The sequence below is a fragment of the Sorex araneus genome, chromosome X (assembly GCF_027595985.1).
Source record: "Sorex araneus isolate mSorAra2 chromosome X, mSorAra2.pri, whole genome shotgun sequence".
Taxonomy (NCBI): Eukaryota; Metazoa; Chordata; class Mammalia; order Eulipotyphla; family Soricidae; genus Sorex; species Sorex araneus.
In genome coordinates, this window is record NC_073313.1 from 16,648,521 (window position 1) to 16,674,294 (window position 25,774).

The following is a 25,774-nucleotide window of genomic DNA, read 5'->3' on the forward strand; positions in this document are numbered from 1 at the left end:
TGTTGCCATTGCTGTAACATTTTCAGATGGCTAAAAACAAAGAAATGTATTTGATGGTACATGAAAGTGACATAAAACTCACATTTCAGAGCCCTAAAATAAAGGGTTCTTGGAACACAGCCACGCACATCTGTTTACGGATTCGCCGCCGGCTGCTTCCACCCCACAAAGGTGAGCTGAGTACTTGGGACCCAGACCGCAGGGCCCTAAAGCTGAAAACATTTACTATGCGGCCTTTTACTGAAAACACAGACTGACCCTTGACTTAGACCTTGCAGGGAACAGACTCTGGGCAGCAAAATCGCCCCCTGCCCCCCACCGCCCATGTTTAAGTGCTGGGCTGGAAAGCCAAGAGCAAACACATCAGTAGATCAACCAGTGGGAGGGACGTACAGACACACAAATGCAAAGAAATCCCAAGTAAAGTACAATAATCAAGGGTCCATTTTTTGTCCTTGATAAGAGAGCTAAAAGAAAAAACAAAATGACTAGCTAAGACTAGAAAGGGCCGGAGAGGTAGCTCAAGGGGGTTGAAGCTCATGCTTCACATTACATAAGAGGCCCAGGTTCAAGCCCCAGCACCAAAGGTCCCCTAAGCACAGCCAGAGGTAGCCCCTGAGCACTGCTGGGTGTGGCCCAAGATTAAAAAGGAACAGAGAAAGCAGAACACTACACACAGTACAAGCTCCGTCATTATGAACTGATTCACCTCTCCTTTCAAACCACCCGGTAGAATGATGGGTCATAAAAGTGTTCATTCCCTTTGACCTAATAGTCTGACTCCTAAAAATTAACCTGACGGAAACAATTCAAACAACGAAGCCTATCAAGAAGGCAACATCAGCATTTTTTGCTCACAAAATGCCCAGAAACCACCTGAAATGTATATAACAAGGCAATTAATCCCAGTACATTATGGTTGCTTAACTAAACACTATATGCTCAGGTAACAGACATGAAAGCTAGGTCGATGAAAAACACAGACTTAAATAAAATCTACACGTAAACTAAGCCTGGCGTATGAAGTTTTGGAAGAGCCGGAACATACAATTAATACCTAGGTGAAGGGTTTGAGATAAAGAGGCTAGGAAAATATTTAATTTCTAATGACAACTGAACCAGCTTCGACAGGTCCCTACATGCTACCATCCGGCCTTTTAAAATAAAAAGCCTTTGCAGGAAAAGAACACACAGACACACACAGACACACACACAAACACATCCCACAGAGCAGGAGTGAACCCCCGGAACACGTTTTTGACAGATCAGATGGTGATACGCAGTACTTTACCCAGATTACTTGATATCTCCAATCAATTCAGACAGAACTCTCCAGAAGACTCGCATTTGGGCACTTGCCTTCCATGTTGCCGACCAGGGTTCAATCCCTGATACTGCATGCCCCACCCCAAGCTCCTCCAGGAGTAACCCCTGAGCACAGAGCCAGGGAGAGCCAAGAACTGCTGAGTGTAGCCCCCGAACCTGAACCCCTCCAAAAGAAAACTCAAATTCAACCCATCAAATTGTATACATTAATCAGGTTCAAGTTTATAGCTGTCAATCGTGCCTCAACATTTTTTTTTAAAATGACACTCATAATTTCCATTACCCTTAAGAAACACACTGACAAATGGGAAGAAAGAACTTTTCTTGATAAATATAAATAGCATCACCCAGGTTCCATCCCCAGCACCACATCTGGTCCCCATGTGGCTCAAAGCCATCCCCCCCCAAAAAAAAAACAGTATAATCAACCTAGAAATACAGCCCTTATGTCTAACAATTTCTTTAGCTCTAGAGTATTACTGAGTACTCTATTTTACAAAATACAAACAAAAAAACTCTCTACTTTTCTGTTTTTCTAGTAACTTTCAAGTAGTGCAATCGCTGTCCTATAATTTCTTTTTTTGTTTTGTTTTTTCAACCACACCAGTTGTACTCAGGGCTCCCTCCTGGCTCTGTGCTCAGGGATCACTCCTGGTAGTAGGCAGGGGACTACATCTGGTGCTAAGGATCAAGCCAGGGTGCACAGTATGCAAGGCCACCGCCTTATGCCCCTCACTATCTCTCCAGAACTGTAAGTCAAGTTTAAATTAAAAATAAAGTTCACCCAAAGGCCTGGAGCGCATGTTGTGCACGCAGGAGCCTCAGGTTAAAGGCACTGCAGGTCCCCCAAGCACCAGGGGGTGTGGCCCAAAATGAAGACCATTAACATGCTTTCCACCCAGACTGAGTTATCTCACAGGCAGTGTAGGCACATCCCCCTGACACCAGATGGTCCCCCAAGTGAACACAGAACTGAGCAGGCCTGTGCACTGATAGGCATAGCCCCCAAACCAAAAATTAAAATGTTGAAGATAAGTAAAAGATAAGAACTAAGCAACAAATTTTGGTGTGGAGTGGAGTCTTTAAAATTCTTAAAAAATGATCAGCTTCATTTTATCTCTGCTGTACAGAAAAATGTGTGTGTGTGTGTGTGTGTGTGTGTTGTGCCAGAGATCGAACCCAGGTCTCATGCATGGAAGGCATGCACTTTACCACAGAATCACATTCCCAGTCTGTAGTAAAACAAAATTTTACTCAATCTTGTTTTCATCAAGACAGAACCAATTTAGGGGCCAGAGTGGTAGTACAGTGGGTAGGGTTCTTGCCTTGCATGTGGCTGACCCAGGTGGAAACCCCCACATTCTGTATAGTCCCCTGAGCACCATCAGGAGTGATTCCTGAGCACAGAGCCAGAAGTAAGCCCTGAGCACCGCCAGGTGTGGCCCAGAGAAAAAAGGAAGGAAGGAAGGAAGGAAGGAAGGAAGGAAGGAAGGAAGGAAGGAAGGAAGGAAGGAAGGAAGGAAGGAAGGAAGGAAGGAAGGAAGGGAGGGAGGAAGGGAGGGAAGGAAAGGAAAGAGCAGGGGGTGGGGTTAAGGGGCTAATTTTAAAAATACAGGCCCTGGCAGACTTGGGTGGTGATTGAAAATTAGAAATAATGGTGGTGGGAAGGTTTAATGGTGGTGGGACTGGTGTGGGAATACTGAATGTAATAAATGACTGTGAACAACTTTATAAAAATAAAATAAAATACAGGCTCTTGGGGTTGGAGCGATAGATAGTTCAGCAGGGAGGGCGCTTAGTTCTGCCAGGAGTGATCGCTGAGCACAGAGTCAGTTGTAACTCCTGAGCCTTGCCAGGTGTGGCCCCCAAAACAAAAATTTTAAAATACAGGTCCTTTTTCCAAAGGCTGGCATGATCATCACTGCATATTTGAAAGCAGATATAATTTTAGAGCATTAAATTTGTCACTGAACATATTTTGGTCAGACCATCCTTTGAATAAAGTTTCAAAGTATTTGAATAACATTTAAAGGTCAAGTGTTTGCTTGGTTCACACCTGGTGGTGCTGAGGGGCTACTCCTGCCTCTGTGCTCAGGACGGCATGTAGTGCTAGAGAGCTTAAACCATGGTTGGCTATAATCTACGCCAACACCTTGATCCATGTACTCTCTCTCCAGCCCACATTCTTAGGTTCTTTATAAACAAAAATCCACTAAGAGAACAATGTTTGCATATCCAGAGAAAGCAGAAAAATGAGTCTAAACTGAAAATTTTCCCTTTTTGTTTCGTTTTGTTTTGGGGTCATACCCGGCAATGCTCCAGGATGAATTCTGGCTCTGCACTCAGGAATTATTCCTGGCAGTGCTCAGGGGACTGTATGAGGTGCCAGGGATTGAACCGGGTCAGCTGCAAGCAAAGCAGATGCCCTACCTGCTGTACTATTGCTCTGGCTCCTGAAACTTTTCCTTTTTTGAACCTAACTCTTGCTAGGAAGTTTCTATTGCTTTGAAATGGCTTAGCATCTTTAAGGGACAATCACATACATTTCTGGTCGCCATCTGCTGTGAACTGAGAAGGCACTGAGAAGGGGACAGGGACGTTGCTCAAAGGGAGAGAGCAAATGTTTTGCCCTGGCACGTGTGTCCCAGCACCATCAGGAGCAGTTCCCCAGCTGCCAATACCGTGAGATGCGGCCCCCAAACCAATAAAAATCCAAAGGCATTCTTCTCAAGTGCTCTGAGAAGGAACGGAGCGGGGTGGTCCAGAGAGCTGCGTTCCCCGCCCTTCCAGCATCTTTGGCTGCATCCATCACACCCCTTCTGCTGCAGGTGAGGTCCTGTAGTAGACATCCCAACCACCCCCAGATCGTGGACGGAGCTCAATGCGCATGGCACAGAGCAGGCACTCAAGAGATATTTAGGAAGCTGAATGCAGGGCTTGGTCTGTTCCTACCGTTATTCCCATTCAGTATAGTAATCATCTATGGGGAACGGACCACAGAAGTGAGAATTTGCTGAGCGGTGGCAGAAAATTCAGCACAGAGCAGATGGCAAGCTACATTCTAGATTCCTCTCCCCACGATGGACCACCTGGGAGAGAAACATCCACCCAAAAAACGGACCTGACTTACCCCTCAAGAAATTCACAGTAGTCACTGCAACCAGGCAGGTGTGAAGCAATTAAACAGAGAGTTTGCTTTAATGGAGTGGGGAGAACGCAGGATCCCTAAGCACCGAGTCTGAATCGGGTTCTGCCTGTCCAAGGGCACCCCAGGGTCACTGTCAAACTCACAGAGCGGGTTGGGTGGTCACCAAGATCAAATCTGAAGGGACAGTCTGCTGGCAGAGGGAGGCAGGGCGAGGCGAGGCCAATGAGAGGGGAGCAGGAGAGGGAGAGCCAACACAAGCCCGGGACACTTACTCAAAAGCGAATTCTCCGTCTGGAAAACAGTTCTTCGGATCCCCAGCCTCATTGTTCCGCCCATGATGCCAGGGTTGTGTTCTGGCATGTCAATCACCTTCAAAAAAAATGAGATGGGTTTTGTCATCATGTCAAACTGTCCCTTCCCACCTTTGCAGCTCTGCTTCTGGAGGATGGTCGCTGGGGGAGGATGTTCCAACACAGGAAGGTCCCATGTGCCTCCCTGCCTCCCCCCTCCGCAGGTCCCATCTCTGCTGCTCGTCACCTGTCCAAGACATATGAGGAGCCTTGTGATGACCTTCCCCCGATCACGACAACCTGTCAGAGCCAGGTTAGGCTCTGGGAGCTCCTACATCCCGCTCAGTGCGCGGCCGCATGAGCCGCCCTCTCATGCCCCACCCACCACATTCCCTAAAGACTTTCCAGAAGCAAAGCCGCTAACCCCGGCGGAAAAGGACAGGCGTACCCCATGCCTGTACATCACCCGGTTACAACTGGAAGGTAGGTATTGACATTTTAACACTTGGCAGGTGAACTTGTTCCAAGCCAGGCTCTGAGCACCATTTCCCAGCAACACTGGCCCGCTTCATGGCCGCGTTGCATTCATTTAAGGCAGGCATATTGCTGCTTTATTTTTAACTTCTTGGGTCATACCCAGAGATACTCAGGGGTTACTCCTAGCTCTGCACTCAGGAATTACTCCTGGCGGTGCTCAGGGCACCATACCAGATGCCGGGGATTGAACCCAGGTCGGCCGCGTGCAAGGCAAATGCCCTACTCGCTGTATTATCGCTCTGGTGCATGTTGCCTTTTAATGATATTTTTTCACTGATTCAGGTAACATCAGTTTACAAGAGGACAAATGTTTATATGCTTCAGGGGTACACCATACCCAACACCGAAGTGCCAATATCCCTCTGCCACAGTGCAGTTGACATTCCTCTGAGGTGACCTTGTCCGCATGGCACCTGCTTGCTCTAGAGACAAGGCCATTCCACACTCAATAGACTATGGCACAGTCTGTACACAGTTGAAGCACAACAGGAAAGAAAAACGCTGTGCGACTTGCTTTATTTTCATACTTGCTTTATGGTGGTGGTTTGGAACTAAATCTGTGGACTCTCCGAAGCATGGCTCGGAATCAAAAGCATAGTATGTATTCATAAAAAAAAAAACAGACACACACACACACGAATCTCGGAACTGAGAAGATCACTGCAGCATTGCCTCCAAACTTCACAATAGGCCATTTCGCTGGGCTACTCCAGATGGAAGTAGTTGCCCCTAGGAATCCCAGCAGCTGCCATCTTCTAGAACCCAACAAAAAGTCCAGGTAGGCGGGAGCAGAAGTGGCAAACACCAGGCCTCATGGGACAGGGAAGGAGCCGGTTCCTCTCCTTCCCCCTGCCCCAGTGGGACCCTGAGATGACGCCCACACACTGCCCCCGGCTACTTATTAAGCTCCTACATGGCCACGATCCAGAGACACACACATAAATCTCAAAATCGAGCAGCTCGCTGCAGAGATCTCTCCAGACCCTAATTATTAAAATTTTAGAATTCCTAGAGCATGTGGCCGCTCTTGCAGCCGCGCAATATTATATGCTATCCTTAATAAGCAATACAAAACCAATTGTCTAACATTGCCTTTTTGGCAGGTTTGATTGGTGGTGGTGGGACTGGTGTCAAAATATTGAATGTAATCATAGTAGAGAGAGTACTGTGGAAATTGTCTGCCACACAGGCAGGGGAAGGGATGGAATTGCGGGGGGAAGGAATATGGGAATTTTGGTGGTGGAGAATGTGTACTGGTGAAGCGATGAGTGATTGATCATTGTATGACCAAAACTCAAACATGAAAGCTTTGTAACTGTATCTCACGGTGATTCAATTAAAAAGGAAAACACACACACAAACAAAAAACATTTCTTTTGCAAAAAGCTATTATTGTCCATGCCTGCATTCCTTCTGTGTGTCAGAAAGCTGGGTGCCATCCTGAATGTCCCTCACCTGGCACAGCCATCAGGATCCATCCCTCTGTCCTCTGTGCCCGCCACCATCCACAGCAACAGCTACCACCCAAACCGGGCCTGGGGCCAGACTCTCCTGACGGGCCTTCCTGCGCGCTGTTGGTGAGGCCGTCGTGGGCACGGCTATTGCTTGAAAGCCTCGAGCATGTGGTACTGGCCCGGCCTGGCTCTCACTCACACTTGGCGCTCTGCTCACCGGGCACTTCCTCCAGGCCCTCAATGCCTCTTCCTCTTGCCCCAGGGACTTGGCACATGCTCTTCCCTCCAGTCCGAACATCTGTCCCCGGCCCCTGCCCTCTTGGCCTAGTTAGCCATCCTCAACCTCGGTTCTGCAATCCAATGGAAACTGTTCTCCTCAGATGCCATGGCCTTGTCGTGTGCACCCAGAGAGCCCATTACGTGCTGGACTTGGTGTGACAGGGCAGTTCCACTGGCCCCTCGGTACAGCTGATGAGGGCAGAGCTCACTCAGGCCCTGTGCACCCACAGAAGTTCCAGAAGGAAAGAGGATGTTCGGGAAGCGCCTGCCCTCAGGCACTGGTCTGTTTTCTCATTTTGTTCAGTGTGAGCCTGGGACAGGGGGGTCCGAACAACCAACAGGTGAGTTGGCCAGATCGTATGCAACTGCTGAGGCTTCCAGCTCATAAAACATTTCCTTTTGTTTGCTTTTTATTTTTTTAGCTCTACCCTAACTGTCAGATATTGCTCAATCGGAACCCCTGATACCAGAGATTTCTAGAAGGAAAAATTTTCCAAGAACTTCTCTGATCTTATCAGTGGCCAGAACTTTCCAAGCCATCTGAACCCTGTGTCCCAAGTTCAAGTCACTGAGGAGGAAGGGGTGGGGAAAAAAGCTTGATTACCACCCCCCAGATGAACGCAATGCTCAGCTCTGAAGTGCTCATGTCCTTGATTTCCTATCTTCTTAGGCTGGCTAATTAAGGCCAGATTAGGTATTAGAAGATCATGATGCTGCGTACAAACGCTGACCCCAGTGCATTTTCTAGGAAAGGGCAGATAAGACTGACTACACCACCAGACTGGGAAGCCCTAAGTTTATTCACTCTCAACTGCCCTTAAGTTCAGGTCCAGTAGTTTGCAACGGCTGGACTGGCGCTCATCTGTAGGAACGGTCCTGGCGCTTAACACACGGAGCTGCTGGAGCACGGGGCCGAATGAGCTCACACAGACACTGACACATAAATGGCATCGCAATCAATATTCTTTTAGGGGGCCACATGCAGCAGTGCTCAGGGCTGACTCCTGGCTCCGCTCTCCGGCATCACTACCGGCGGGGCTCAGGGGACGTTGGGGTGCCAGGGATCAAACCTGGGTCAGCTGCGTACAAGGCAAGTGCCCTACCCACTGTACTACTGCTCCAGCCCTACAAAAAATATATATATTCTTATTACAAATAAAGGACGTTATTTCTGCCCTAGTTATCAGTGACATATTTCCCCAGTTTTGCCCAGCCTGCATGCAAGGAAAGGTTGAAAAGCACTGGTCTGAGGCAACTTAAGCCTTCTAGGAAGCCACAGCAAACAGAACACTCAGGCTGCTTCTCCGTGGCTCTTCAGTCCACCCCTACTTGCATTGCTTGACGTAGCCAAAGAGATTATTGTAGTTTGTTCTATTTACTTGTTTCTTTGTTTTGAGGGGTTTGTTTGGTTTGTTTTAATTTGGGGGCCACACACTGTTCAGGGGTTGCTTCCGGCTCTATAGTCAGGAGTTACCCCTGGTGGGCTGGGGGGGACCATGGGATGCTGGGGATCGAAACCAGGTCGGTCATGAGCAAGGTAAATGTCATAAATGCTGTGTAATCAGTCCAGCCCTGTTTATTAGTATTCCAGAAATAGTCTGCTAGAACCCAATAGGAATAGTTGGAATTCTGAATCCATAAAACCTCCCTTACTGATGACTAGGATGAACCTGACAATCCATCAATACTCAGAACTAGCAGGAATTAGTTCCAAAATTAATGTAGGGATGAAGAGAGAGAAGGAATATGAAGGAATATGCAGTGGGCATGGTCTGAAGATTCCTGGCGGAGCAGCAGGAGAATGTGTGTGTGTGTGTGTGTGTGTGTGCGAGTGCACACGCGCACATGTGGAAACACTAAGGCAAAGAGCAAGAGGAATACTTGGAGGGAAGAAGAAAAACCTGAGAATCTTGGGAGGAAGTGAGGGTCACTGATCCATTTCATTAGGGGTCTTTTGGAACTAGCAACTTTGAAAACTTTCTACATTATCTCATTTTAATGAAGCCACACACTGAAGGCACCAACGGTGACGTTTATCATATGGATTCATGGGTTCCCAAACTTTCTTGGCCTATTGCCACCACAGAATGTTCGAGAAAAGGTGAAGGAGCAGGGGAAGAGGCTTTCTAAGCCCAGATCATACTCTGGACATCAGAGTCAGGCGCCACCATGCTCTGGTCTGCCCAGGAGGCCTGGCTAGGGTTGTCCAGCCTAGACTCAGGGAAGATGGGCCACATCAGGCCAGTAGAGGGGATTCCAGCACTTGAAGGGGTCCAGAAAAGCAAGTGAAATCTGCATTCGTCTTAGTCCCAACATTCCCCAAATGTTGCCTAGATTTTGGCATCTCAGGGTCCAACGCCTCTGCCACTGGCACGGAGCCCAAGAGCCAACCGTGATGAGCCTAAACGGAGGCTCCTACGTGAGCCTCACGGCAAGGCTGTCATTTCTTAGAAGCCAGCCATAAAAAACAGAAAAATAAAAAAGGATCAATAAGTAACGAACACTGGTGCTGATAAAACCTAAGGAGATGTAAAAGTAGCACAGGACAAACACAGCACTAATTAACCTTTGCTGCAGGTTACCCTCCTATTGTCCCTGACCAGCTCTGCAGCCGTGATAAAAGGGTAATGGGTTCATGCATCCAGGTGCCTGTGACAATCAAGTGTCAGGAAGTTCAGGTCTCTTATCAAAGATGAAATTCCTGAATGGTGGGGCGTGTTGGGCCTCTGGCCTGCCCCGGATCCCTGGCGCTCAGCCGGTCCTGCAGGAGGCCGCTTCCATACAGATTCTCACAGACTTTCAAGGGTTCTTTGCAAGGCTTTCCCTCCCTGGCTCCTGCCCTCTGTGCCATTAGCTTCTCCGCTCTTTCTCTCGGAAGCCTGTTTCTGACTGTATTCGCTCCACGCCATATTCAACTTGAGTAAAAAGTCTAAGCCAGCTTTCCATCAATCCTGTCACCCACAACCACCATTGCAGCCGACCAAGTTATTCCCAGAGAGGCAGAAGAACTGGAAGAGTGTCCACGGGCACTCAGGTCCCCTCAGTCGGGAGCCAACTGTTGGAGTTGGTGGGTTCCACCTCGGCCATTCAGGAAGGTCCACTGCCAAGTGTTCCCCGGCTCTGCTCCTGAGGACCTCAGGCATGCACGCGTGTGCGTACATGCACACATACACACACAGAGAGACACACAGACACACACACAGAGCACCTCTTGGCTGCTTTTCCCGAGAAGTCTCTCCCCTCCATTCTGCATGGGCTCTGGCCTCAGATGTACCCTTCCTTCACTTCCGGCTGCCCCATCATGAAGCCACTGGTATGCTCACCCTAGCAAATTAATAACCCAAGCATTCTTCCCTCATTTCAGCTACGGCTTATATTAGCTGAATAATGCTGCCGACCCCTGCCCCTAAAAGTTCCACATCCTCATCCAGAACTCAGAAATATGTAAACTTCTGGGAACTCAGGGTGGATGATTAACCCTTTGGGTGACTAGATGCCCCAAACTATCTGGGAGGCCTCAGAAAACCACGCGGACTTTCTAGAAGGTAAGCAGAGCAGTCAGTGAGGCACAGAAGTTACAATGAGCTCAGAGACATGGGGAGAGAGACACGAACAGACCAACACAGAGAGAGAGAGACTGCAAGACGCTGCACTGCTGGTTCCAGACCGAGGAAGGGGCCCTGAGAGGCGGGGGCTGCAGTAGCTGCAAAGATCAAGAAACAGAGTCTCTCCTAGAAGTTTCCAGAAGAATGCAGTCAATCCATTTGCTACTTCTGAGCTCCGGGAAGAGATTCATCTGCGTTGTTTGCACTTTTTTTGGACATTTGTTGAGCAACCGCAGAAAATGCAGGAAGCCCTATAGGAGATGTACCCAGAACTTTCTCCCTCCCTTTCTTTTCTTTATTTTTTGTTAATTAATTTTTTAATTGAATCATATGAGATACACAGTTACAAAGTTATTCAGAATTGGCTTTCAGCCATACAATGCTCCAATAGCCATTCCCTCACCAGTGTACATTTCCCACCACCAATGTCCCAAGTTACCCTCCTGCCTCCCCACTCGTATCTATCTCTCTCTCTATCCTTTTCTCCTTTTCTCTTTCTCTCCCTCCCTCCCTCCTTTTGAATATTATGGCTTGCAATACAGACACTGAAAGGTTATCTTCCATATTCCTTTGCCTACTTTCAGCACTCAGCTCTTGTCCAGAGGCATCATTTCTAACTATTTTTCCAACTATCATTGTCATAGTGGTTCCTTCTCTATCCTAAGTGCCCGCCATCCTCCACATTCTTGTGGCAAGCTTCCAGCCATCGGCCAGTCCTCCTAGCCCCTGTTTTTCTGTCCCTGGATATTAGTCTCATTCTATCTTTTTTATATCCCACAAATGAGTGCAGTCATTCTGTGTCTGTCCCTCTCCTTCTGATTCATTTCACTCAGCATGATACTCTCCATCTCCATCCATTTACACAGGCGGTGCTGGGAAAATTGAGCAGCTACATGCAAAAGAAATGAACTCAGACCTCTTTCTAATGCCAGGCACAAAACTCAGATCAAAATGGATTACAAACCTCAGTATCAGACCTGAAACCATAAGGTACATGGAGGAAAATGTAGGCAAAATCCTCCATGACATTGAAGCTAAAGGTATCTCCAAGGATGAAATTTCATTGACAATGCAAGTGGAAGCAAAGATAAACAGGACTACATTAAACTAGAAGCTTCTGCACCTCAAAAGAAATGGTGACCAAGATACATAGCCCACAGAATGGAAAAGATCATTTACCCAATACCCATCTGTAAAGGGGTTAATATCAAAGATACATAAGTATAAGACTCTGGTAGAATTTTACAAGAAAAGGACATCTGACACCATCAAAAAAGGGGCCGGAGCGATAGTACAGCGGGTAGGGCATTTGTCTTGCATGCGGCTGATCAGGGTTCAATCCCTGGGATCCCATATGGTCCCCCAAGTACTGCCAGAAATAATTCCTGAGTGTAGAGCCAGGAGTAACCCCTGAGCATTGCTGGGTGTGACCCAAAAGAGCAAAAAAAAAGAAAAGAAAAAAAAGAAAGAAAAAGACATCCAACCCCATCAAAAAATGGGGAGAGGGGCTGGAGCGATAGTACAGTGGGTTGGGTACTTGCCTTGCATGCAGCCAACAAGGGTTCAATCCCTGGCATCCATATGGTACCCCAAGCATTGCCAAGAGTAATTCCCGAGTGCAGAACCAGGAGTAACAGTAACCCCTGAGTATTGCTGGGTGTGACCCAAAAAGAAAAAAAAATGGGGAAAGGAAAAGAACAGAAACTTCCTCAAAGAAGAAATTCAAATGGCAAAAAAAGGCACATGAAAAAATGCTCTAAATCACTAATCATCAGGGAGATGTAGATCAAAATAATGAGGTATCATCTCACACACAGAGACTTGCACATATCCAGAAGAACAAGAGCAAGCAGTGCTGGAGTGGATGCAGGGAGAAAGGGACTCTCATTCCTTGTCAGTGGGAATGCGGACTAGTCCAGCCTCTTTGGAAAAACTAGAAACTGAGCCCCCATTTCACCCCTCAATACCATTTCTGGGAATATACCTCCCTCACGTTCTGCACGCACCTGTGCTCTGGAACGGAAGTGGGTGACTGAGTCTGGACTAGATGATCTAGTAGCACAGCACTCACACTCCAATCCAGGCCCTCCCGATGAAATCTCCCTGGATTTTTATCAAAAGACAACAGGAGACTAAAGGACTGGTGGGCCATAAGAGGAGGAGACGAATGTCCCCGAAGGTGAATTATTAAGCTGCAAGGAGCTCACTCTGGCAGAAGGAAAAGAGGGGGGGTGCAGGCCCGTTCTTTGGGGCCCACGGCGGCCTCTTAGCTGATACTGCCCTTCATATCCCTTTCTGCCTTCCCAGCCTCAGCCTCTTGGAGGCGCTGTGGGCACCGACACAGCCACAGCGAAAGCCTTGGCAGTCCCAGAAATACTGCTATTGATTTATTTTGGTGAGGGGCGCACCTGGCAGTGCTCAGGAGCCCGTGCTGTCTCTCTACTGCAGAAACCACATCGCGCTTTCCCGGTCCTCAACCAGCCAGAGCAAATCCCCGTGGCTCTCTCACCAGGAAAAGAGCAGCCTTAAGGCCTCCAGTGTGACCGTCCCCCAGGTACGTGGCCTCCCCTGGCCGTTCACGAGCCCTGACCAGCTGCGCTCAGTGTCAGCCTGGAGGGGCAGGTGGCCTGGGGGGAATGTGTGAGCTGGGCCTGGCCTTGAACCCAGATCTCCCCCTCCCCGGCACTGTGACCCGCAATGTCTCTTATAGACAAGACGGAGCCCTTGGCCAGGGGCGCTGGGAGGAGTTCCTTAGGGAGCACCGCAGGGTACAGGGCCCAGCAACTGCACATCAGGTCCCCAGTGAAACGGCCGCTGGGAACTCCCAAGCCCAGCCGACAGGCACAAAGGGCCCAGCCCCACTCTCAGAAGGCACAGGACAATGGGGGCCCTTCTTGCTCAGGATCAAACACGGGGGGCCGTGCCCACCACACGTGGCAGGCTGGGAACTAGCACTGGGCCCTCCTGCCCAAGCCCTGCGTGCCATGGAGGTCTGCGGTGCCCAGCGCCCGGGGAACAAGCAGCTCTTTCTTCGCTTTTCTAGGAAAGACTAAGGCTGTCCAAAGATCAGGCAATTAACGGCAGTGTGATAAGTGACCTTTGCCTCTCCGTTTTTCCATTACCAATCTTGCGCCTGTCATTTTTTCCCATTCTCCAGTTTCAAAATGCACTCGGAGGGGCACACCCTGCATTTATGGCCCATCACCATATAGTTTTAGTTAATGTTTCATGAGAATATCTATTGATGGATTCCGTGCTTCTCACCGTCGGAAGCTTTACCCTCACGCTTGAGTCTACAGGTAAATGAGAGAAAATAAGCAAGGAGAACATGTGACTGGCAGAGAAGAGCAAGTAAAATCTTCGAAAGCCCCACCCGCTCTGTTAACATTGAATCCATGCATAAGTTCTGGAAACAGGAAGCCTTGGAACCCCATTGTGGCTTCTTTGCAGTCCTGGAGGCTGAGCCCAGGTCTCCTGCAGGTGACACACGCTGCCACGGAGCCACATGGCAGGTGCCCCCAGCTCCTCCCCAGAAATGACAGGCTGGAAGCCTAAAAGCCTGTCAATCAATATGTTCCGCCTTCTTTTTCTTAGAGTGGAATGCATTTTTATACATGTACATAGTATACACGTACATCATATATAAATATGCCCCATGGAGCAGGTTATTTGATGTATAATAGTTATTAAGGTCTTATGGTTTGTGTTATATTGTTATTAAGATCATACATATTGATAGAAGCCATTTCACTTATTAATTCCAAATAAGGGTTGGGGAGCATTCAGGGGGTAAGGTGCTCCCTTGATTTGCAGCAGACCCTGGTTCGATCCCGGGAACCACGTGGACCCCTGAGCACTGCTGGGCACAGCCAAGAAGGCTCCCTGGTCCCACCCTGGAGGCCCCCAAGCACTACCAGTGTGGCCTGGGTCACCCGCAGCACCCAGGAGGGGCTGCCGCGCTTCCTGCACACCAGGCCCCAGAAGAAAGAAAGACAATCAAGGCCCTATTCCTTTCCACTCACAAGCTGTCACTTGAGCCAACCCATGAGTGAAGGTGCTATTTCAGCAACTGTCGGGGCGCGGGGGTTGGAATATGGGCCGTGGCCACGGGAGAAAGGCCCTGTTCCCAGGCAGGAGCCACGGCGGAAGCTGAGGGGAGAGTTGGGATGGCAACGGCTCCTCACCCACAGAGAAAGGCAATGTGAAAATATCAGTCACCGGTGAACGCGGGCAGGAGGCGGACTGATGCTCATTTACTATTCTTGCAAGTTTTCCAAAGAGTTGAGATTTGAGGAAAAGGCGTGGGAGGAAAAAGATCATTCTTATTGTGGCTGTTCAATAAAGGTCTGTTTCCTCCCCCAGGAAACCAGATCAAAAGTATGAAAAGGCCACAAATTCCTGAAAACCCTGCTTGGATTGCATTAGCAAAATCAGAACCCTTTTGTATAAAATCTTAGAAGTAAAGCTATTTTGCCAATCTTGACTACAAAAAGAGAGGTGATACATATTCAGTACCAAGGTATCCCAAAAGCAGATTATCTACACTATTCACAACAGCCAAAATCTAGGAAAAAGGGGCTGGAGCGATAGCACAGCAGGTAGGGTGTTTGCCTTGTACGTAGGCAATCCGGGTTCGATTCCCAGCATCCCATATGGTCCCCTGAGCACCTCCAGGGATGATTCCTGAGTGCAGAGCCAGGAGTAACCCCTGAGCATCACTAGGTGTGACCCAAAAAGCAAAAAACAAATCTGGAAAGAACCCAAATGTTCCAGAAGAGACTGACTGGCTGAAGAAACTGTAACACATATACACAACGGAATAATACCAGCTTTAAGAAAAGATGAAACCACGTCATTTTGCTGCTATGTGGCTGATCTGGAGAATCTCAGGCTGCGTGAAGTTAGCCAGAAAAAGAGGGACAGCCACAGAATGATCTCTCATCTGCAGGATGTAAATGAACATAATGGAGGCATAACTAATGCCCAGAGACAATACAAAGTGAGAGCTGGTCTTCAGCAGGAAGCTGAGCATGAGAGAGTAGGGGGTTAGGGGGGAGGGGAGGTGGGGTCCTGCACCCCAAAACAATAAAGGAGGGAATGGGGGCTGGAGCGATAGCACAGCAGGTAGGGCGTTTCTTTGCACGTGGCCAACCCAGGTTTGATTCCCAACATCCCATATGGTCCCCTGAGCACCGCCAGGAGTGATTCCTGAGTGCAGAGCCAGGAGTAACCCCTGTGCATGGCCGGGTGTGACCCAAAAAGCAAAAAAAAAAAAAGACAATAAAGGAGGGAAGAGGACACTGTGAAAAACAGTGTATTTGTTTGGTGCCACAGCTGGCAGTGCCCAGGCTGGCTCCTGGCTTTGCACTCAGGGATCACTCCCAGCGTGCTTGGGTGACCATATGGGTAACGAGGATCGAAACCAGGTCAGCCACATGCAAGGCAAGTGTTCTACCTGCTGTCCTGTGGCTCTTGCCCAGGAAGAGGACACTCTCATGGAGGGTGTAGTGTTGCAATGTTTTATGCATGAAACCCTGACGTTACCAGGTTCATAAACCATGGTGCCTACAATTTCTAAAACTTAAGATAATAATAGTCTGCAACCAAAGCAAGGCTAGTCAAACCAGACAAAACAGCTCTGGAAAGGTAACTCTCAGCATTGGTAGAAAGCTTTTTAACACACTGAGATTTCACATTTGATCTTCAAAATGTGACCCTAGAATTTTAGAAATAAACGGCATCCGAGAGAAATACAGTCCAAAACTTCTCTCTGCAATTTGTTTGTGATATAATGAAGGCTCTGACATGACACAAGCATGGAAGCCGACAAGGGCTTAAATGCTGATACGTGCTTTTACCATCGATCTGGAAACCCTTCTTGGTGAATTACAATCAGTATTAGATCAATGTCCTCTGGAAACGTCCTAGTTTTTTCATGGTACTCTCTCCAGTAGAAATAAATTTAGTCTCCAGTTGTAAATCTTGGCAGTTCCACACAGTTTTGAAGCATTTCCAGTTGAATAAAAGTAAGGGCAAGTGTTTTCACACAAGTTTGCGGGATGATTAACACAACACATTTGGCAAGGGAAAGAATAATGAGAACTAAAAAGCAGACGTGGAGACAATGAGGAAGGGGAAGGGTCACGTTACTCGGTAATCTTGCTTTGCCAGCAGAAGCACAGATTATTACATTATCAAGCGCCCCTGCTGAGACAGGGGGTGTAGGCAGGTAGGTACTGCATGGTGTGGTACTCGGGGCCTACGGCTGGCTCTGTGTTCTGGGATCAGTCCCAATTTGGGGGAGCATATGTGGAGTTGGTGATCAAGCCAGGGTCAGCACCCTAACCCCTGCACTTTCTCCCTGACCCCCCTGCCCACTTCTTAAACCTACTTTGCTGATATTTCCTAGTCACCTCTCTGTTCATATATGTTTTCAAAGTATAGGCACCCAATATACATAAAACTTCAGAGGGGGGCTGGAGCGATAGCACAGCGGGTAGGGCGTGAGCCTTGCACGTGGCCGACCCGGGTTCGATTCCCAGCATCCCATATGGTCCCCTGAACACCGCCAGAGTAATTGCTTGAGTGCAAAACCAGGAGTAACCCCTGAGCATCGCTGGGTGTGACCCAAAAAGCAAAAAAGAAACTTCAGAGGGACTTCAAAAGCTGTTTTAGCAGCAACTTTTTCTAAATATGAAGTGTGTTTTGTCCAATGATTAAAATGAAAGAGAAAACAAAGGTCACCCTCCAAATTTCAGCCTTCTGAAATATCAGCAAAATATCAAGAAGTCCATGCTGGAGAAAACACTATAATCTAAGGGGGGGGATCTCAGCTTCCGCTCGGGACTCTGAACCACGAAGCCACCTTGGAAGTTGCTCCTTGTTGGATCTTGCCCCTCATTAGGAGGGTCATGCAGTTTGCAACCTGGGTTTCAAAAATCATTAATAATTAGCCTTAAACTGCAAACAAAAGGGAAATTTTATAATCAGGGTGGTGGATCTGTGACGGCTATAAAAGGCGCGCGGCACACACAGCTCCTCACTCACCCCTACCTGCTGCGTGCAGCCACACCTCACCTCAGCCAGGAGAGCAGGTAAGTCACCGGAACTGCCTGGTACCCTCTTCCTCTCATCACGCGGGCAACACCATGGGTTTGGATGCGGGTTTTGCTGGAGAAGGCGAGTGTCAGGGACCTAGAGTTTGCAGTGGGTATTCTTCCTGATCCCAGCGACAGAGGGTACAGCAGCACCAGTTACAGGGCCCGGCTCCCAGGATAACCTCCTGGCAGAGGCCATCCAGGAACAGACTAATCAGATAAGGTCATCTTCCACACAAGTTTCCCCCACACCTTCCTCTCCTCTCTTCTCCTCCCTCTCCTCAAGTCTTTGCTTTCTTCTTATTATTTTTTTTTGCCTTTGGGGTCACATCCGGTGGTGCTCAGGGGTTACTCCTGACTCTGCTCTCAGGAATTACTCCTGGAAGTGCTCAGGCGACCATACGGGATTCCGGGAATCGAACTAGGGCAGCCAGGTGCAAGGCAAGCGCCCTTTCCGCTGTGCATCGCTCCGGCCCTTCAGCCCTTAGCTTCTTTCTCCCCATCTCTGCCAAGGCAACCAGCAGGAAGTAGTAAAATCCCGCAAGGGGTCTTTAGCCTAAAATACCATTCCAGCCGTTTGCCGTAAGCTCATCTCTTCCCCCAGGGACAGAAGCCCAGGATGTGTGCCCAGAAGTCTCCTGAGGAACTGAAGAGCATTTTCGAAAAGTACGCTGCCCGAGAAGGTGACCCCGAGCAGCTGTCCAAGGAGGAGCTGAAGCTCCTGGTGCAGACGGAATTCCCCAGCTTGCTGCAGGCAAGTCACAGTGGCAGGGCGGAAAGGGCGGGGGCAGGGGAGGATGCTGGGTGCCAGGGGGCTAAGGTCTTTTGCACTGATCCTGTGCCAGTAGTATTTGAAGGGTGGGGGGTCACTTGACTGCCTCCCTTGGTGGCACCCACACTGCAGAAGGCAAGCTATGCCCCGTAGCCTCAGGAGAGAATGCCTGGGGATCACCGTGGTCAACAGAAGCAACCAGGGGGGCCAGAGTGACAGCACGGCAGGTAAGGCATTTGCCTCGTATGCAGCCAAAGCTGGTTTGATCTCTGGCATCCCATAGGGAGAGGGTTCCCTGAGCCCTGCTGGGCGCAATTCCTGAGTGTAGAGCCAAGAGTAAGCCTTTGGCCTCACCAGTTGCGGCCCCCCAAAATAAATAAATAAATAAATAACTTCAGCTGCCCAGAATGTTCTCAACTTATAATCAAAATCAACCCTGGTCAGAGGCTGGAGCCATCATGCAGCAAGCAGGGCGCTTTCCTTGCATAAGGCTGACCTGGGTTTGATCCCCAGCATCCTACTAGGTCCTTGAGCTCCTCCGGGAGTGATCCCTGAGCGCAGAGTCAGGAGTCAGCCCTCAGCTGGGTGTGGCCCAAAAGAAAACAAAACAAAACCAAAAAAGACACACAACCAGGCTCTGTTCGCGAAGGTGAAGCCCAGCCCGCAGGTTGCCGAGCAAATATGCTCGCGCTTTCAGCCTCTGTGCCAGGCTTTTGGGCAAACCAGGGTCTGTCAAATCAGCTCCCCTGGCCTTGGGCGTGCTCGGCTGTCGGAGGTGCATCCTGCAATACTTAGTAGGCAGTCTGCCACTCTGCCCTCCCCGACAGCCCGTTATTATTCCAAAGCCTTTAATTTGTATTAATTTGTGTTAAGCAACTGAATTTGTGTCACAGAGGCAACCATGCATTTCTAAACAACTTTCAGGAAAGGATTAAATTTTCTCAGCCATAAAGTTTCCCATCACGGCCCTCGTAGGGTTGTCAAAAGCAAGAAGCCAGCCACAAGGAGCTGCTCTCTCCGTGGCCCATTCGTGCTCCTTTCCATCAAAAACCAGCCTCTGAAACGGAAGCTACTGTACTGAAATGACCTGGGCAGAATTCCGCTGTGATTCTGGAAGAAAGTTTCCGCTTCCCAAACTTGAAACAGAAATGTACCTTCTGTCAAAATTCTGTGAGATTTTGGGGGTTTACTTGTCTGAGCAGGTTTCTGTTTTTTAGGACTGAGATGGGGATGAACCCTTTACTCTGATACTGACTTTATTTTCTGACAGCTTAAAGTAGCAGACGATTTTAAAATTAAGTTAAAGAGGGTCGGAGAGATAGCATGAAGGTTAAAACATTGGCCTTGCATCCCACTGACCCTGGCCCGGCACATGGTCCCCCGAGTATGGCCAAGGGTCACTCCTGAACATGGAGCCAGGAATAGGTCCTGGGCACTGCTGGGTGTGGCCCAATTCCTTCCCCCATCCCCATAGAAGAAAAAAAAAGTTAAAGGCTTTGGCATTTGGCATCTTATTCAAAAAAGATTTGAATAGAAATCTTTTCATTTTAATGAAAATAAACATTTGTCATTTTATTACAAAATATAATTTGAGAAAGATTGAGTTAGAAAAAAAACCTGGAGCCAGAGTGATAGTACAGTGGGTAGGGTGTTTGCCTTGTACACGGCTAACCCGGGTTCAATCCCTGGCACCACATATGGTCCCCTAAACCCTCCAGGAATTATCCCAGAGTTCAGAGCCAGGAATAAGCCCTGAGGACTGCCAGGTTTGCTCCCACACACACACAAACAGAAGTGTACATGTTGTAATTATTACTATTGTCTCTCATCAATCTGCTCTGATGGTTTCCAATTACTTGTCAGACACAGCAACTTGTCTGACACTAAGCAACTTAGACTCCGCTCTTGTGATCATAGCACAGCACCAAGTGTCTTGGTGGAAATCTTAAGGGTTAAAGCACGTCTTTGTATACAGTGGCTTGCAGAGTAAGAAGGAGTGTTTAACATTATTGAACTGTGTACTTTATAATAGTTAAGAGGACCGATTTTGTTACGTCTGTTTTACCGTAATATTGTAAAATCTGAAGCTAACTTAGAAGCGAAAGTATTCTTTTAGGAGCTTCTCTCAGAACTCATAGATCACAAGTTGACTCTTAGCCGAGAGTCAGAGTTCCCAGAGCTTTGAGATCTGAATTGTAAGACAGACACGGGAGTGCGAGCACAGGACTGTCACCAACGAAAGGGAGTCAGGCAGAGCATGCTCTCACAGAGCATCTCAAGCTTTGGGAGTCAGTGCCAACAGGCGCAAAAGTCCAGCTGGTGACTCTGGCCATGCCAAAGGGTACTGAGCACTGCCCCCAAAGTCAGCCCCCTGGTACAGAGGTGAGCTGCACAACTCCGGGCATGGGAGGAACTGAGACGGAGCCAGCGCTGGAAGCCCACGCCCTTTCTATCTACCGGCTCTAGGCCCTGGGCCAGCTGCTGGCTGTGTCAAAGCCTCGGCTTCCTCATCTGGAAAGGGGGTCTACCCCCAGGGACGGCTAGGAAAATGTCAAAGGTTACACAACCAAGTCTCGGGGAAAGCCGGGAGCAAAGGCTCTCACATGAAGTCCTCAGACTCCTGCGGGAAGAACGTTTGTAAGGGGAATGTTAAACCTTACTGAAAATCACATAGGAAAGCAAGGATCCTAAATTTCCCGTTATCAGAAGTTAAAGAAGGAATGACTGAGCCAGCGAGGCACGTAGGGTAGCGTGTTCTGCGACAGCGCCAAGGCACCGCTAGGGGCGCCCCCAGTGCGCATGCTCAGACACCGGAGTAACAGGCCCGTTTTCTCTTCTCTTCTCTCCTTTCCCCCATGGCTTCTATCTCAAACCAGGGTCCGAACACCCTAGACGAGCTCTTCAAGGAACTGGACAAAAATGGAGATGGAGAAGTCAGTTTCCAAGAATTCCAGGTGTTGGTAAAAAAGATATCCCAGTGACGGACAAAGCAGAATAAGATGCTGAGCACTGAAGGGCGAGCTCTGGAATGCACCGCCAACGTCTGTGTTCCACTCCTTGCCGCTCCCGTCTGGCCCTGAGGTCCCCTGAGTTCGAACAAACCCTCAGACAGGCCTCCCCTTGCCATGGACTGAGCTGCTCCCACTCCACAGGTCTGCAAGTAACCACAGTCGGTATGGAATAAATAAAAATTTGGCCCAGAAGAGTTTCCGAGTCTTGACCGAGACCACAAACATGATAGCAGACATAGGGAGACACTGCTGAAGAGGCAAAGCAACTCCCTCACGCCATGCCTCCACCAGAGTCGATCTGTCCCTTACCCTTCACCCCCCACCACTGCTCAGTGCTCACGTCACTTCCAATCTCCACTCCTATTTCACTGCACTCAGCACATGACTTCCGGGCCATGTAGCACTTCCTGTGCTGTTCCCATCAAGGGTACTTGAGGGAGTGCCCAGAAAAAAGGACCAAGAGCTAGTTCTGCTTGGTCACCACCTGGATGGCCTCAGTTCTGGTGTGTGATCTGTGAAATGGAAAGGACAGCTACTGCCCAGGAGCCACTGTGTGGGTCTATTTGGGCTGTACAGGAGCGGGAACTTTCTTGTACCCCTTAGCAGGGAGTTAAAGTGTTCAAGTTCAAGAGCCAGAGCGGTATAGTCCAGTGGATAGGGTGTTTGCCTTGCACACAGCCAACCCGGTTCATTCCCCAGCACCCCATGCAGTCCCCAAGCCCCACCAGGAATACGCCTCAGGAAAGGGCCAGAAGTAAGCCCTGAGCACCACCAGTGGGGCCTGAAACAGTAACAGAGAAAAAATGCTCAAGTTCCAATTAATTCAGGCTGTCTGCACTGAAGTACTCAGAAGCCGACTTCCTCTCCCCTTCTCAGATCACCCACAAATTACCACCAAGGGCCACATTTGTTTCCCACAGTGGGACTCAGTCTTTGGCTTTGTTTTTTGTCCTCCAAATGATCCTGGTTAAACTTTTTGCTTTTTCTTCACTGCACCACGTCTTTCACAGTGCAATTTGAGTTGCCCAGATGAGCTGTGTTTGGGGACTGATCTTGGGCAGAGTGTGCCTTAAATCTGGACTGAGGCTTCTTTGCCCGGGCCCCCAACTCCTTCGAAACCTATTTCAACCCAGCTGGAACTGATGTTATCTTAGAACAATGTTTTTTATTTTGAATTCATGCTCGAGGCAGAGGTACCCAAACTTATTGGTTCTACTGACCCCTATTCAGAAAATAACCCCAACCCCACTGGAAATAAACCTTGAAAGAAAAAGAAAGCACCGCCCCTGGCATGAGGCTACCAGACCTGATGAAGGGTAGTGCCCCTTTGGGAAACTCTCTAGGACTAAAACTGCTCTGCAATCTCTAGTTGACATCAGCAAAATTGGGGATTCTTCTTGCTACCCTCCTTGATTTCTTTCCCTCTCTGTCCTGCTTCCTTTATTCTGGAGCCAGGGGTGACTGAGTTATCCACCCCTTTCATAGTGTGCATTCCCTTGCCCTGTGTTATTTTTTTTTCTGTTCCTTTTTCTTTTGGGGTCACACCTGGCGATGCTCAGGGGTTACTCCTGGCTCCTCACTCAGGAATTACTCCTGGCGGTGCTCCAGAGACCATAGGAGATGCTGGGAATCGAACCTGGGTCAATCGCACGAAGGTGAATGCCCTCCCTGCTGTACGGTGGCTCCGGCCCCCCACTATTATTCTATATATCACACGTGAGACCATCCTGTGTTTGTCCATCTCCTGGACTACTTCATTCAGCATGAAATCCCCCAGTCCCATGCGAGTTGCAGCACAATGCATGATTTTGTCATTCCTTCCAGATGCACAGTATTCCAAACAATAACAACCAAACTTACAAGCGTGCCTGTCAAGGAGGCAGGCTGAGGGGTGGGAGAGGATCTGGGACACTGGTGGAGGGAAGTCTCAGTGGTGCTGGCACTGCTGCCAGAACAGCCTGCTTAGAACTCAACCAGGAGAGGCCAGGGAAAGAGCACAGTGGGGAGGGCACTCTCCTTGCATGCGACGGAGCAGGGCTCAATCCCCAGCACTCTGTATGGTCCCCCCGAAGCCTATCCGGTCCCCTGCGTACCGCCCCCAAACACACAAACCCAAAAACCAGATGGGAGATTGCTTCTCATTTAAATCTAGATATACGGGCTGGAGTGATAGCACAGTGGGTGGGGCATTTGCGTTGCACGTGGCCAACCCGGGTTCGATTCCCAGCAACCCATAGGGCCCCCTGAGCACCGCCAGGAGTGATTCCTGAGTGCAAACGCCAGGAGTAACCCCTGTACATCACCGGGTGTAACCCAAAAAGCAAAAAAAAAAATCAACAGGAAACGGCAATACTGAATGATTTCCACACTCCCCAGTGCTCGGCTGGGCTTCCTGAGCTCAGGCCGCCACTTGCTGTGGAGACAAGCCCCGGCGGCACCTGAAGGCATCTAAGGGGAATCACTTTGGTCACTGAGAGCCAACAGATTCAAGATGTTTCGACCTTTCCTTTATTACTGGAAAGAATTTAGAAAGGGGCTGGGCCGAGAGAAATGGAAAGAGTTATTGGCACAGATAACATTGATCTGTATGGCCCGGCAGTCCCGAAGGGCAAACTTCTAACTGCCAACTACTCGACATCGCTCTCCTGAGTGACTTTCCTCCCCATTCCCTGGCTCTAGATGGCATATGCCTTGGCAAGGGCAGAGAGAGTACAGGGTTAAGGCCCTTTGGCTCCCAAGCCCTGGCTCTGCCTGCCCTGCTGACCCCCACAGGGAGTGACCCCACGGAGCACCTCCTGACCATCACCAGCAGTCACTCAAAATACCCTCCAAAAAACCTTGGTTTTGCTTGACAGTTTTGGAACTCTGTCTCTATGAAGGATCACCTTACCTGTGCAATTAACTCTGCCTCCTATTAATCAGTCTTACATCGTTGTAATTATGGGATCAGTCAAAAGAACCTTGAAAAGTAAACCTCAGAGAGGGAAAGCCTGGTCGATGGAAGAAGAATCCATAGCAAAGGGGAGAAGAGAGAAAGTCAGCGGGCAAGGTGCTTGCCTAGCACACAGTTCACCTGGGCTTGGTCCCTGGTGCCAAATATGGTCCCCAGGCCCCCGCCAAGCGTGGTCCCTGAGTCGCTCGGGATGGGAGATGTGTGCTGAAAGTAGATAAAGGACCAAACATGATGGCCTCTCAGTTTCTGCACTGCAAACCATTATGGCCACGAGTAGAGAGAGAGCAAGAAGGAAATTGTCTGCCATAGAGGCAGGGGTTGGGGTTGGGTAGGGGTGGTAGGGGAATACTGGGACATTGGTGGTGGGAAATGTGCACTGGTGGAGGGATGGGTGTTCGATCATTGTATGACTGAAATTCAATCACGAAAGCTTTGTAACTGCATCTCTTTTTTTTTGTCTTTTGGGTCACACTCAGGCGATGCACAGGGGTTACTCCTGGCTCTGCAATCAGGAACTACCCCTGGCGGTGCTCAGGTGACCATATGGGATGCTGAGAATCGAACCTGGGTCGGCCGCATGCAAGGCAAAAGCCCTACCTGCTGTGCTATTGCTCCAGCCCCCTGTAACTGTATCTTATGGTGATTCGATAATTTAAAAAATTAAATTGAAACAAGGGTGGTTCCTGAGCACAGAGCCAGGAGTCAGCCCTGAGCACTTCCAGGTGTGGCTCAAGACGAAAAAGAAAAAGAATCTGTAATAGGAGGGGTTGGGGGAGAGCAGTGGAAGGTCTGGAGCGCCGACCAGCGTAAGGGTCCCCGAGCATCACAGCTGTGAAGCACCCCAACACTGAGTGCAACATAGCTCCTGAGCACCACCAGGTGTGGCCCAAAATGTCCAGGAAAAGACTCAAGAACCAGAAGCGGGAAAGCACAAATTGAAGATTCTGCGGTGGGTGGGGGCGGCAGGGAATATGCACATTGGCTTGGCTGTGTCACTGGGGTAGCCTTAGTGACAGGCTGTGTCACAGGGGCAGTCAGTGGGGGAGGGTCTCTAGAAGCTAATGTCAGGCCCCCCACGTTAGGGAGAGCGGGTAGACATGGCGGCACCAGGACAACCATGCTTTGCTTGCTTGCTTTTCTGTTTATATTTTTGTTTATGACTACACCTGGCAGTACTCAGGACTGACTCCTGGCTCTGTGCTCAGGGATCGCTGCTGGCAGGACTCAGGGAAGCCTACGGGGTGCCAGGAATCAAACCTGCGTCAGCCACGTGCAAGGAAAGCACCCAGCCTGCTCTATTAT

The 25,774-nt window shown here is 49.2% G+C and overlaps 2 protein-coding genes across 7 annotated transcripts in view; one reads left to right on the plus strand and one right to left on the minus strand.

Moving 5' to 3' along the window:
• CTPS2 (CTP synthase 2) overlaps positions 1-25,774 on the minus strand; it is a 125,865-nt gene that overhangs the window by 41,127 nt on the left and 58,964 nt on the right. For all 6 annotated transcript variants that reach the window (XM_055121475.1, XM_055121474.1, XM_055121472.1 and 3 more), the window contains exon 14: positions 4,747-4,843. In XM_055121475.1, the coding sequence (XP_054977450.1) occupies positions 4,747-4,843 (97 nt within the window). The remainder of the gene's footprint in view (positions 1-4,746; positions 4,844-25,774) is intronic.
• On the plus strand, positions 18,356-21,489 carry S100G (S100 calcium binding protein G). Its single transcript, XM_004612213.1, has 2 exons — positions 18,356-18,490; positions 21,385-21,489. Exons 1-2 carry the CDS (start codon positions 18,356-18,358, stop codon positions 21,487-21,489), a joined length of 240 nt encoding a protein of 79 aa, XP_004612270.1.